General features: G+C 52.6%; 1 protein-coding gene across 1 annotated transcript in view; it reads right to left on the bottom strand.

The window, feature by feature from the left end:
- Positions 1 to 14,755, bottom strand: part of SEPTIN2 (septin 2) — a 59,556-nt gene that overhangs the window by 9,371 nt on the left and 35,430 nt on the right. Inside the window, exons 6-8 of the mRNA XM_044292124.1 lie at positions 13,752 to 13,886; positions 13,234 to 13,351; positions 363 to 464 (exon numbers count right to left, since the gene is read on the bottom strand). Coding sequence (XP_044148059.1) covers positions 363 to 464; positions 13,234 to 13,351; positions 13,752 to 13,886 — 355 coding nt within the window. The remainder of the gene's footprint in view (positions 1 to 362; positions 465 to 13,233; positions 13,352 to 13,751; positions 13,887 to 14,755) is intronic.

Raw genomic sequence — 14,755 nt, 5'->3', positions numbered from 1 at the left:
CATATTTTTGCTCCACAACAGCTCCTATAGATGTAAGCTCTGATTTGGAGTGCAAGCTTTTTTGAATAGGAGACATGCTGCAGGCTGGCAGCACGTTCACCAACTGCACAGCCCGACTGCTTCTACCGGACTGAAGGATCGGGACAACTATCAAGTATTCAACACTACACATGAAAATCACGGACACTCTCCTACAAGTACAGGTAGGCGTGACTGTGTCACATATAGATACTAATGCTAGCTTAGAGGACAGCAGATGTGGTAGAACCCTGCTTCTCGTCACTGGTACGTTTAATTATAAAGTTTAAAAATAAAATCTAAAATAAAATACAAGTAAATTGAAGACACACACACACACACACCTTTAAAAGCCTTGTCTGCTCCTTGAAATCTTCATCTTCATCTGATTCCGCATCTGGGAGCTGATAAATTTTTATTCCATGTTCTTCAATCTCATCCAAAACCTTAAAGAAGACAAGTCTACTTTTACTGTGAACAGACATGGTTGAGGTGAGATGATTATGCAAGAACCTGGCCCTGTCAATGAAAGAGGGGGAGAGGGATGGCAAAGCAAACAAGAGGAGAAACGGTGCACAAAAGTAGCTTGGGCCCGCCCTCAGTGCACTTCTACATCTGCATATAGATTATTTATATGTACTTTTTCTCCAGAATAAGCCATTGGCTGCTCGCCCTCCGACGCAGGGAGCCAGGTAATCAGAATCAGTGTGAGGGGCCAGACATACGGAGGAGGAACATTTTGCGCCTCGGACGACCCCTTTAAAGGAAATGTGTCGCCAATTTTTTTTTTCAGGCAGTTAAAACCAGATAGTAACATAATTTTTTCTAATCTGTTTTTATTTTCTGATTTCTGATTTTTTATTCTATTTCCTGAACATGATTATGGAGACGACCATCTTGTCTGAGCCGTTCTTAATAGAGAGTATTAAGAAAAGGAGATTTTTGTGGACTCAACTGTAAAATCTCTCGCTGAGTTCATTGGGGGACACAGGACCTTGGGTATAACCGCTCGCTGCCACTAGGAGGCGACACTAGGCCAGAAAGTGATATACTCTCTCCTGACTGGGGAGGGTATAGCTGGCAGGGGAGGAGCTATCAGTTTGTGCCCAAGCAGTAGGAGTAGCAGAAAAGAACTGATAACAGTCAGAACTTTACCTACATCAGTAGGCATGAACTAAAACTGAAACCCAACAAATAACCAATCACCGCAATGCGCGGTAACAATGGAAAAAAACAATGGGTGGGAGCTGTGTCCCCCAATGAACTCAGCGAGAAAGAGATTTTACAGACGAGTCCACAAAAATCTCCTTTTCTCGCTCGTATCATTGGGGACACAGGACCGTTGAATGTCCCAGAGCAGTCCACGGGGAGGGAACAAACAATACTCGCCCATGCAAAAAAAAATGCCCTCGCGGACGTTCAGGACACTGCTGCCTGTAAGACTTTACGGCCTAGGACAGCATCTGCCGATGCCAGGGAGTGCACCTGGTAGAATTTCGTGAACGTGTGTAAGGAAGACCACGTTGCCGCTTTACACAACTGGACAACTGGACAGCTGATGCATGATGGAAGCGAGCCCAGGAAGCGCCAACTGCTCTGTTTGAGTGGGCCATGATTCCAGGGGGCGGAGTCCTCCCCCGGGAACGGTATGCCTCCATGTTTGCCAAACATATCCACCTGGCAATTGTCACCTTAGCAGAGGCACATCCCTTACGAGGACCGCCAGGAAGCACGAATAACGAATCCGTGCTGCGGAAAGAGCTAGAGACGGCCAGATAGATCCTCAGAGCACGAACTATGCCCAGTTTGTGAAGAGAATGCTCCCTAGGATGCAAGGGAGCTGGGCAAAAGGAAGGGAGGACAATGTCCTCGTTAACGTGGAAGGCCGAGACTACCTTCGGTTGAAAAGAAGGTATGGTCCGGAGCACCACCTAATCCTGATCAAGGACTAAAAAGAGTTCCCTACAGGAAAGGGCTGCCAACTCTGAGACACGCCTGATGGATGTGATAGCTACCAGGAATGCCACCTTCCAGGAAAGAAGACCCAGGGACACCATCCGAAGCGGTTCAAAGAGAGCCGATTGGAGTGAACGTAGAATGAGGTTCAGATCCCAGGAAGGCACGGGAGGCAGATAGGGTGGAACAATATGAGCCACCCCTTGGATGAAGGTTTTAACCGGGCCTTTTGAGGCCAGAGGGCGCCGAAACAAAATAGACAGCGCCGACACCCGAGCCTTTAGGAGTCAAGGGCTAGTCCCAATTCCAGACCGGATTGTAGGAAGGAGAGAATCATGGAAAGAGAGAAGCATAGAGGAGGGAGATTACATTTCTCACAGAAGCTGAGATAAGACTTCCAAGTCCTGTAGTAGATTTTGGATGAGGCTGGCTTTTTGGCTCTGATCATGGTGTGAATAACCCTATCAGTAAAAACCTCGCCATTTTAAAATGGCAGTTTCAACAGCCACGCCATCAAACGAAGCAAATCTTAATGCTGATGGAAGGCAGGTCTCAGAGAGCAGATCGGCCCTGAGAGGAAGGGGCCATGGTGCATCTGCTAGGAGGACGACGACGTCGCAGTACCACGCCCGGCGGGGCCAGTCTGGTGCGATGAGGTGCACCTGAACGTCTTGATCCTGTGCAGGACATGCAGCAGGAGAGGAAGAGGCGGGAACTCGTTCCACGGTGCTACCAGAGCGTCTGCGGCGCGCGCCTTGGGATCTCTTGTACAAGAGAATAAGGTGGGAAGTTTGTGGTTGAACCTGGACACCATCAAGCCCACCTCCGGACGACCCTACCGGAGACAGATCTGTTCGAACACTTCCGGGTGCAGGGACCATTCCCGGGGTCCAGAGTCGTCCGGCTGAGAAAATCTGCCACCCAGTTCTCCACTCCCGGAATGAACACACCTGAAAGAGCTGGGACATGTAACTCCGCCCACCTCAGGATTTTTGCTGACTCCCTCATCAACGCAGGGCTGCGGGTACACCCCTGGTGGTTGATATAAGCCACCGCCGTGGCATTGTCTGATAGAATCCGTACAGGCCGGCCCTTCAGGAGAGGGGCCCAATGGAGAGCCGAATGGCCCGGAGCTCCAAGATGTTGATTGGCAGTCTGGGGAGGGGGGGTGGGGGTCGACTCCTCCACAGCCTTGAAGACTGGTGTTGGTGGTAGTGAACGTCCACGAGACCAGGAGATAGGACTTCCGACTGCAAGGACGGAATCTGGAGCCACCACCTGAGAGCTAGACGCACCTGTGTGGGCAGACTCATGTGACCGTCCAGGGACAGTGGCGATTTGTCCCACTGAGTCAAGATTGCCTGTTGGAGCGGCGGGAGTGGAATTGTGCAAATGGAATCGCTTCAAAGGCAGCAACCAGAGCCCCTAAGACTTGCATACAGCAACAGATAGATGTGCGCCTGCGATGGAGAGAAGGCGAACTGACCACTGGAGTGCCAGCTGCTTGTCTACAGGGAGGCGGACCAACACCTCCTCCGTGTCCAGGGTCATCCCTAAGAACGGGGCCAGGGAGGACTTCGGGAAATTCACCATCCAGCCAAACTGAGTGAGGGTATCCAGAGCGATACGAAGGCTGGCCTCGTTCTGGGCCAGGGTTGCCTCCTTGATCAGAATGTCATCCAGGTAGGGAATCAGAGTGATGCCCCTGGAACTAAGTAGGGCAAGTAGGGGAGCGAGGACCTTTGTGAAGACTCACGTGCTGTTGCCACCCCAAAGTGGAGGGCGACACACTGGAAGTGATGGGGCCCTAAGGCGAAGCGGAGAAAGAGCTGGTGCGCCTGAGCAATGGGGACATAGGTCCGCGTCCTCAATGTCTAAGGAGGAAAGGAATTCTCCCTGGACCAGTGAAGCAATGACGGAGCGAAGGGACTCCATCCAGAAGTGTTGAACTCGGAGGGACAATTCAACAATTTAAGATATCCAAGATAGGCCGAACGGAACTCTCCTTTTTCGAAGCTACAAACAGGTTTGAATAAAACGCTGTAAATTGTTCCGTCCGAGGGATCGGGGAGATCACTCCTCGAGCTATAAGGGAATGAATTGCCTGGAAGAAGGCGGAGGCCCTCTCTGCTTCCTTGGGAACTTGGGACCAGAAGAAGCGCTCCCAAGGGGAGGTAAATTCAATTTTGTAACCTGATGTGACTACCACTTGCGGCAAACAGGGACTTAGTCACCGTCTCCATCTGACGATCTACTGGATCCTGGAGGGAGGAGCCGTCAGCTACCGGAATGGCGGTATTTTTGGCCAGACGTGCCACCGGAGGATCCACCTTGGGAGGGAAAGCTCACTTTGCCACCAACTCCACAGTGAAGGGATATAGTAAATAAAGTCGTTTAGGTGGAGCAAAGCAACGACCTGGGTGGTCCCAGCCCTTGGCAATGACAACAGTAAAGTCATCATGTAAGGGAAACTCCTTTGGATTTTGTCTGGAACGAAGGAAAGACACTCCCTGGCTAGTGGAGGGAGGGTCGTCTTGCACCTGGAAGGTGTCCCGGACTGCCGTTACTAGGCTATCCACCATGGAAGCAATCTTAGAAGATTGTTCCGAATCTATGTCAGATAACGAGTCACCAATCTCCCCTTCAGACAGAGCTTCCCCACGAACGAACGGAGGATATGTCCGAGCGAGATTCAAGGGGGAAGGGGGGGGAGTTTGGAGAAGCAGAGACATCAGAGGAGGAATAGCGTCCTGCTCTCGTCCGCTTCTGTGACTACCTGCTCCTGAGGGACTCGCCCAAGGAAGGAGAGTGCTGCTCTGGTGGGGACTTATCAACCAAGCGACCCATGAGTGACAGGGTGGATTGGGATATTTTAGTGAGGTCCTCCACCGCCCAGGATAGGGAACGCGCCCAGCCGGGTTCCACAGAATCAGAGCAGTCACTGGGCTGCATAGGCTGGGGGGGCAATGCTACCCCAGACAGAGCACACAGGGTCCGATTGACCACGAGGGAACTGAAAGTGTGTAACAATAGGCAGGCGGGGGCCATTAGTGGGATCAGACATGGCTGAATGACCGACTCAGGGCTGGGGAGGGTGTAAGAGTACGGCCTACCAGCAACCGAGGCTACCCAGGTCCTGTGCTTCCTTAGAGACGCGGCTGCAGTGAGGAAAGCGCGGTAATGAAAAGAAACCGCCCACTGCAGCGGTGGGAAGCCAAGCCCCGCCCCCTGAGGGAGGAACCGCCTGCGGCCGAGAGGCAGGGGCCTAAAGTTTAGATGCGGTCGGCCGCGAATGTTCGGTCGGCCGCTACTTAAGTGACTGGGGCCGATATTCTCATCTGCTGCTGTCTTCTTCACCCTCCATCCGGCAGAACCAGCAAGGTCATCCCTTCAGCCACTGGCACCTAAGTGGCAGGAAGCTGGAACTGAGGGTCTGTAGATATGGGTGACCCTTAGGCTGGGGGGGGGGGGGAAGCAGGGAAGCGAGGCTGCCCTGGTCCACATAAACTTCTTAGTGGGAGGATGGCCGGTGAGGGAAACTACACACCCCAGGAAAACAGAGGGGCTAGGCAACTCTGTTTTCCACCTAAGGAGGAGAAAGAAAAAAAAAATATGAAAAAGGAATAAATAAAAAGCCGCCCTGCAATATGCAGGGAGGTCTGCCTCGTATGACACCAAGCTAAAAACTGATATGCTCTCTCCTGACTGGGGAGGGTATAGCTGGCAAGGGAGGAGCGATCACTTCCTAGCCTAGTGTCGCCTCCTAGTGGCAGCAAGCAGCTATACCCATGGTCCTGTGTCCCCCAATGATACGAGCGAGAAAATTGATTTACGGCAGCCCCATGGGCCATACACACAATAGTCAGGAGAGGACCTCACTGACTTCTATAGGAGTTTTCTAGGCGTGCTCTGTGACCTGTGCAGAGGTCATTGTACAAGGAAAGAATAGATAAGATTTGACAATCCCCTATTGTGAATGGTGGATCTTATCTGTACACAGAGGTGATATCATTACAGGCAGGATTAGAATGACAGATAAGCAGAAAACTGCAGTAAAGTGATCTGTACAGACCAAGAAGTGGCACCTATTTTTGGGCTTATTGGCCCGTGCGAAAACTGCAGGAGTTTATGTTTTTTGTTTAAAAATGGATTTTTTGTACTCACCGTAAAATCCTTTTCTCGTAGTAGGCATTGGGGGACACAGCACCATGGGTATATGCCCAGCTGCCACTAGGAGGCTGACACTAGAAACAAAAAAGTGTTGGCTCCACCCAGGTGGGCTATACCCCTCTGCTAGAGCCAGAACAACTCAGTCAGTACCAAAAGCAGTAGGAACGCCACACCTGAACCAAAAAGAAACGGAGTGCCAACAAGTCTTGAACTGGGGAACCCGACAACCACAAACAAACGCCGGAACCACGAACAAGAACAAATGCTCCAAAGAAAGGGAGGGATCTGTGTCCCCCAATGCCTACTACGAGAAAAGGATTTTACGGTGAGTACAAAAAATCAATTTTTCTCGTGCGTGGCATTGGGGGACACAGCACCATGGGACGTCCCAAAGCAGTCCCTGAGGGAGGGAAGAAGATCGCCAGACGGCAACCTAAAGCACCGCTGCCTGCAGAACCTTACGCCCCAGGCTGGCATCAGCAGAAGCCAGGGAATGAATGTGGTAGAATTTAGCAAAAGTGTGAACTGACGCCCAGGTGGCGGCCCGGCAAAGCTGGGCAGCCGAAGCCTGATGACGCACCGCCCAGGAAGCTCCGACTGCCCTAGTCGAATGAGCGGTCAACCTGGAAGGGGGAGCGCGACCCTTCGCGGCGTAGGCCTCCTTGACAGCCGACCGAACCCAGCGAGAGATGGTGGCCTTGGAGGCAGGCAGACCTTTACGAGGACCCGCCGGAACCAAGAAAAGAGAATCCGAACGACGGAAGGGTTCCGTGAGACGAAGGTACCAGCGGAGAGCCCGAACAACATCCAGGCAATGGAGAGACTTCTCCCGAGGGTGAGAAGGATTAGGGCAGAAGGAAGGAAGGATAATCTCCTCATTGATGTGAAACGGGGTGACAACCTTAGGGAGAAAAGAAGGAACGGGACGCAAAACGACCTTGTCCCGATGGAACACCAGAAAAGGCGACCGGCAGGAAAGCGCCGCCAGTTCGGAAACCCGACGGATAGAGGTGATAGCCACAAGGAAGGCAACCTTAAATGACACAAACGACAGAGAGATGTCTGCCAAGGGCTCAAAAGGAGAGGACTGAAGAGCATCAAGAACAAGATTCAGGTCCCACGGCTCCACCGGAGGACGAAAAGGAGGGGCTCGGCGCGCGACACCCTGCAGAAAAGTCTTAACCTGAGCCCGCGCGGCCACAGAACGTTGAAAAAGGACCGAAAGGGCAGAAATCTGCCCCCTGAGAGAAGCCAGGCGAAGCCCCTTATCAAAACCAGCCTGAAGAAAGGCCAGAATATTAGGGACCGAAAAAAGGAGAGGACGAGAACGTGCGGACTCGCACCAAGCAAAATACGCCCTCCAGGTCCGATAGTAAATACGGGCCGACTGGGGCTTCCGAGCGCGAAGCATCGTCTGAACGACAGAGTCCGAGAGACCACGGGCCTTCAGGATCGCGGTCTCAACAGCCACGCCGTCAAACGAAGCTGCGGTAAATTCGGGTGGAGCAGAGGGCCCTGTGAAAGGAGATCGCGACGCAGGGGAAGACGCCATGGAACGTCGGCGAGCAGGAACACGAGATCTGCGTACCACGCCCTGCGGGGCCAATCTGGGGCCACCAGAATCGCCGGCACCCGGGCCGCCTTGAGACGCTTGAGCACTCGAGGCAGAAGAGGGATGGGCGGAAAGAGATACAGAAGGTCGAACTGGGACCAAGGCAGAACCAGGGCATCGACCGCAAGAGCTTGCGGATCCCTGGACCGCGCAACATAGCGCGGAAGTCTGTGATTCAGGCGAGACGCGAAGAGATCCACGTCCGGAACTCCCCACCGGAGACACAGTTGATGAAACACTTCCGGGTGGAGAGACCATTCGCCCGGGTCGACGAGCTGACGACTGAGAAAGTCTGCCGCCCAATTGTCGACCCCGGGAATGTGGACGGCGGAGAGAACGGGAACGTGTTCCTCCGCCCATCGCAGGATCTGAGAGGCCTCTCGCAGGGCCATCACACTCCTGGTGCCCCCCTGATGATTCAGATAAGCCACGGCGGTGGAGTTGTCCGTTTGAATCCGGATCGGGAGGCCGCGCAGACGGGAAGTCCAGTGCGACAGTGCTAAGAAAATTGCCCTGAGCTCGAGAACGTTGATCTGCAGGGAGGATTCCTGAACAGACCACAGACCCTGAACCGTGAGGGACTCGAACACCGCTCCCCATCCCGAGAGGCTGGCATCGGTCGTGATCACGCGCCAACTGGGGGGGAGGAAGGACCGGCCCAGGGACACCGTCCGGGGAAGCAACCACCAGGAGAGATCCAGGCGAATCTGAGGAGGGAGACGAACGAGGCGCTCGAGACCCTCCGGGGACTTGTCCCACCTGGACAAGATGAACATCTGCAGGTCCCGAGAGTGGAATTGGGAATAAGGAATGGCTTCGAAAGAGGCCACCATCCTCCCCAGGACGCGCATACATGTCCTGATGGTCAGAGAGGACGGCCTGCGGAGAAGATGTACCCCCGCCTGAAGAGAAGACACCTTCTCCGGGGGAAGGAACACCCGCCCGAGGCGAGTATCGAACAGCATTCCCAGAAAGAGCATCTTCTGGCGTGGGACAAGGGAGGACTTGGAGTGGTTGACAAGCCACCCGAACTGAGCAAGAGCCGAGAGGGTGATGCTCAGGCTGGACAGATTGTCCTCGGGAGACGGGGCCCGAATCAGAAGGTCGTCCAGGTAAGGCACCAGGGCGACCCCCCTGGCACGAAGAAGAGCCACTAGGGGAGCTAACACCTTGGTGAAAACCCTTGGTGCGGAGGCCAGACCGAAGGGAAGGGCTACAAATTGGAAATGAAGCGAACCCACCGCGAAGCGAAGGAACCTTTGATGGGAGAGGGCGATGGGAACGTGGAGATAGGCATCCTGAATGTCGACCGACGACAGGAACTCGCCCAACTCCAGGGAGGCGATCACGGACCGGAGGGACTCCATGCGGAAATGACGGACCCGGACAAACCGATTGAGCGCCTTCAGATCCAGGATAGGACGGAGTGAGCCGTCCTTTTTGGGGACGGTGAACAGGTTCGAGTAGAAGCCCCGAAAACGTTCTGACTCTGGAACCGGAACGATGACCCCCAGAGCGCGCAGGGAATGAATGGCCTGAAAAAAACCGTCTGCCCGGGCGGGAGACATGGGGGGGGACGTCAAGAAGAAACGACTGGGCGGAAGGTCGGTGAATTCGATTCTGTACCCAGAAGAGACCACCTCGAGAACCCAAGCGTCTTCTACGTTTGCCCGCCAAACATCCCGAAAGACAAGCAGGCGCCCTCCCACCATGACGGGGATCGAGTCATGCTGAAGGAGGCTTAGTGGACTGGGGACGAGCGGGCTTGGGCTTGGCGTGCCAAGAGGGCCTGGACTTGAAGGAAGGCCTGGAAGGCTTCTTGTCAGATCGGGCAGGAGGGGCCCGAGAGGACCGAAAGGACTGCGTCCGGGAGGACGACCCGGGGAAACGACGGCGGCGAGGCTGATTCTGAGGAAGAAGAGAACTCTTACCTCCAGTGGCCTCGGAGATGAGCTCCTCTAAGCGTTTCCCAAAAAGCTTTCCACCGAGAAAGGGAAGAGAGATAAGAGCCTTCTTAGAGGCGGCGTCCGCCGCCCAGGAACGAAGCCAGATGGTGCGGCGGATAGCCACAGAGTTGGCGGCCGCACGCCCAGAGCGGCGAGCCGATTCCATAGAGGCGTCACAAAGAAACTTGGAGGCCTGATAGATCTGGGAGGCAAGCACTGCCAAGTCCCCCTGGTCAGAGTCAGCAGGTAAGGCACGGAGAAGCTGCTTTGCCCAAACAGCGCATGCCTTGGCGACCCAAGAGGCGGCAAACGCAGGGCGGATGGCGGCGCCCGCCGCTATGAAAACAGACTTGGCCAAGGAGTCGACCCGTTTATCAGCGGGATCCGACAAGGAAGCCGCATCAGCCAGGGGAAGCGTAGTAGCCTTCGCCAGACGAGCGACCTGAGGATCCACCAGGGGGGGAATCGTCCAGAGATTGACCGAATCCTCAGAGAAAGGATAAGGGACATCAGAAGCCTTGGTGAGATGAAGGCGCCGGTCAGGGTGACGCCACTCCTTGGCAAGGAGAGCGTCCAGATCCTCGTGATTGGGAAAAACCACCGTGGACCGCTTAGAGCGGCGGAAGGACACCGCCTCCAGGGAGGAGGACGAGGGGACGTCCTGTACGTGGAGTGCGTCCCGAACGGCCCTGATGAGATCCTGCACGGCTGCCGACATCGCCGAACACCGCTCAGATTCAGAATCTGAAGCGGAGGAGTCCCCAGGAGCGGCGGAAGCGGCTGAAGAAGAAATCTCACCGGACTCAGACCTAGCCGGGGAGCGATCCGGGGAAACTGAGGAGGAGTGGGACCCAGCCGAGACCGTACGTGGTCGTTTGCGGGACCGAGAGCCGGAGCGAGGATGGGAACCATCGCCAGGCGCATCACCAGCGGTAGAGGCCCTGCCAGAAGCGGCCGCAATCTGGGCAGGGAGACTGTCCAGAGACTGTGCCAAGGATTGGGAGAGGCTAGCAAGGCTACCTATGGCCTGGGACAGGGTAGCAGCCCATTCCGGGAGAACCGACAAGGTAGAGGCCGCAGGAGCGGACTGGGCGGGCCCGGGGGTGAGGCACTGCACACAGAGGGACGTAGGCTGGCCGCATGGGAACTTCCTATTACACACAGAGCAGGCGTAATGAGTGGAAATGGCGGCAGGGGGAGTGGGGGCCTGACCAGAGGAAGACATGATGGCGGTGGTGGAACCTGAAAAGAAGAAGTCAGCCAGAGGCTGCCTACCACGACCAATGGTGCTGTGTCCCAGAAAAAACGAGCGCTGGAGGATCCGGAGCGCAGGAGGATATGGCGACGCACGCGACCGCTCAGCCCAGGCACAGAGAAGCCGTTCGGCAGAAGAACCGCCCCCCTAGCAGCCCGCGCTGGCGCTGGATTGGGCGGAAGGAAGAGAGACCTCGGGAGGAACGCCCACAAGGGGAGGGGCAAGAGAGGAAGCCCGGGAAGCGCAGGAGGCGGAGACGACGCCCGCCCACGTGACCGCGGCCTAGGCCGAGCAAAAGCCGCGGCCTCTAGTATGCGCTCCCCATCCTCAGGGCGCAGTCGGACGCAGAGGAAAGCGCCGCCGCCGGCAACCCCCGCCCGCCAGCGCAGGAATAAAACAGACAGCGCCGAGGACAGGCAGAGGAGAGGACACAGCCACCGAGGTAGGAAAGGGCGAAGGCCGAAAATGGCCGTCTTAAAGGAGCCGATCTCCATTAAAAAGGGCTCCAGAAGGGAGACCCCCCTGAGAAGGAGAGTGAAGGAGAGGTGCCCCCCCAAAGGCCCAGCTATACTAGGGGAAGATGGGTTGGGGCTGAAGCTCATACTCACCCTCCGATTAGTTCAGGCGCAGCATGACCACCCCCTCGGCGGACTCAACACGGAACCGTGGGTCCGCCGGAATCCACTGCAGAAGCAGGTCACGTTGGGGACTGGGTGGCTGCAAGGTACCGAGTACGCGCCCGCAGGGGGGCAACTAAGGTGGAACACGATGGAGCCGCCCCTGCTACCTGTAGAGGAAAAAATTAAAAGAAATAAAAATAAAATAAAAAATTAGCAGAAAAAGGACCTGCTAGCAGGTCATGTCTGCCTCCTACGGACACTAGAACTAGACTGAGTTGTTCTGGCTCTAGCAGAGGGGTATAGCCCACCTGGGTGGAGCCAACACTTTTTTGTTTCTAGTGTCAGCCTCCTAGTGGCAGCTGGGCATATACCCATGGTGCTGTGTCCCCCAATGCCACGCACGAGAAATATAGATATTGACATGAAAAATTAAAAAGAACAAAAAAATTCTTAAAAACAAAGTGATTTAAACAATAAGCCATTTTCTGATGACACAATTTCTTTGATAAAAAAAAAAAAAAAAAAAGTTAAAATCTTTCTAGTCTTTGGGCCTGCAGAACTGACATGGAGGAAATACAGTAGTCATCTGTGAAATCATTTCAAAATAGTCACTATGCAGGCACCCCCAAGCAAGAGTGGATCTTTTAGCCTGACAATCCATACTTATTCAGTGACATTAACCTCCTTTTCACACGAAGGTACGGATAGTTTTTGCAAGCACAAGCAGCCCTCCAACATGAGGACCCTATGAAATAACCCCTCACACCATACCTTTCTAGACTCTCGAAAGGAAAACCTCAGGCAAAGCTTCAAGTGGAGTAGGTCTTTCGTATGTGATGGGGCATGTCATGATTATTTCTTCTGTCACATGAAAACAGTGCTACATAGAGGCCATTATAAAGCTATTCCCAATGTAAAAATGCCCTCACACTGTCAATGAAAGGTGGGGTGCCAGCAGAGAACTTTATTAAAGTCAATGGAATTTGTTAGGGGCCTCACTACATTGAGACTGAGCTTAGCTCAGGAATACAGCAGACTTAAGAACTGTCCCCTACCAGACTCATTAGGTATACTGCAGTATTAGGTGGAAAAACTTTGAATAAGGATTACACATATCCATTCTGAGATGGATTTTCCTTGCAAGTATACCAGATTTTATTTAAAAGGGAGTTTATCAATGCTGACAGCACTAGGTAGTGACTGGGAAGAGCTTTAGAAATGCAGCATATAGTATCAGGAGTAGTGAGAATATGAACTTGTAGGCCAGACACAGACGAGCGAGTTCAGTGTGAGATCCCGTTCTGATCTCCCCTCCTCTAAATCAGTAATGCTGTGCGATACTGTCAATGATTTATAACGCTGTGTGATCCCAAGAGTCCTGGAATCTACTGAATTACACCGACAGCATTATGTCCATGTAATACAATAGATTCTAGGTCTAGCAGAGACACACAGCCTTATTCTCAGCATAGAGGGGGGTTCCAGCAGTCTGACCCCTGCTACATGTGATTTTAGGTGAGAAACCTTTTAAAAACAACTGCAGATTGTGCTGAGAAATTAGAGGATAGATACAGTAATATTGTATGTATGCAATAAAGTAAAGCGACTGTGGGATCCCGAAAACCAAACAAGCTAAGGTCTGAAAGCAATTCTTACTCTTCTCTTGAGTCTTTCACGTTCTTTCAGAGTTAAAGTGTCTGCTTTGGCGATCACTGGAACAATATTCACCCGGTTGTGTAAAGCCTTCATGAACTCCACATCAAGAGGCTTTAAGCTGCAACACACACAAGCAACTACATCATTACACTTCTCCATATAAAAAACAATCCTATATGTGTAACTAATATGTAACACAGGTAGAAGGGTGTGGGCAGCACAGCTGTCTGGACGGTACAGTCGGAGTGCCAGCGGCTGAGGAGGCGATCCACCTCCAAATGTATAGAAGCAGAGAAATCCACAGCACATCCAAATAGTAAAAAGTAAAAAAGCGACTTTATTCACCAGCCACGCGACGTTTCGATCCGCTCAATGGGATCTTTCTCAAGCAGTAACTAATATGTATATATTGATCGGCATTAGCCAGTACTGATGCACATTGTGTCGCCATTGAACTGTAGAGGTGACCTAGTGGCTGATGTAATAAGAATATGAACCAGAAAAAGAACTCCACATACCCATGTCCAAAGGGGGATATGAAGTAAAAGCAGCAGTGGACACGATTGTCTATAATGTGTCGCCGGTTCAAACCACTCTCATCATGAAGGTATCGCTCAAATTGGTCATCCACGTAACGAATTATGGGCTTGAAACTGCAATTAACAAAAAAGGGAAAAAAGTGTTTAAAAGATATGAAAATATAATATTATATAGAGAATTTATCAATGTTTCAGGCACTAAGACATTTTGTTACTTTGTTATTGAAAGAACATACATTTCAGACACCAATCTTTACTAAAAGGAGAATTAAAGGGGTATCCTCATCTGGGACATTGACAGCATATCTCTAGGATATACCATCAATGGCAGATAGGTGTGGGTCCTATCTCCAGAACGGTAGCCCCGAAGTTAACATGTGGGACCCCCTCTCCATTCAGCGCTATGGGAGTTACGAAAATAGCAGAGTGCTGGCTCGGCTATTTGCAGCAGTCCCATAGCAGTGAATGGAGAGGGGGCCACACATGCTCTGTGCTCTCTATTCACTGACTTCCAAAAACAGCTGTGTGCGCCCCCTTGGCTATTTTCAGGCGTTCAATGGTGATGAATAGAGCGCATGCTGCACAGGCATGGTGTGCTCTTCTTCACTTTGAGGGCCCCGTTCCCTAGATGGGATCGGGTCCTAGAGGGTCCTGCACCTATATGACATTGATGGGATGGAATGCACATCCACGTTATGCATTGATGTATTGCTTCTCAGCATAATTTACAAACTGTACAAAAAGTACCTTGTATACTTCTTGATCAAATTGCATAAGCCCACTCACCACGTCAAGGTAGCCTCTTGAGTGGGTCCAATGCAGCACTGTAGACTAGAGACCCATTTAAAAGAGGTCACTCTGACGTGGTGAGTGGACTTCTGCATTTTAATCCAAAAGTATTTGATGTACCTCATATATAGTTTATTACTTATGCTGAGAAGCAATACATCAATGCATGGCATGTGAGATCCAGGTCTTTTTTA

Source organism: Bufo gargarizans, chromosome 4 (assembly GCF_014858855.1).
Source record: "Bufo gargarizans isolate SCDJY-AF-19 chromosome 4, ASM1485885v1, whole genome shotgun sequence".
Classification (NCBI taxonomy): domain Eukaryota; kingdom Metazoa; phylum Chordata; class Amphibia; order Anura; family Bufonidae; genus Bufo; species Bufo gargarizans.
The sequence above is the reverse complement of the archived record's forward strand: the minus strand, read 5'-3'. Positions and strand labels throughout refer to the sequence as shown.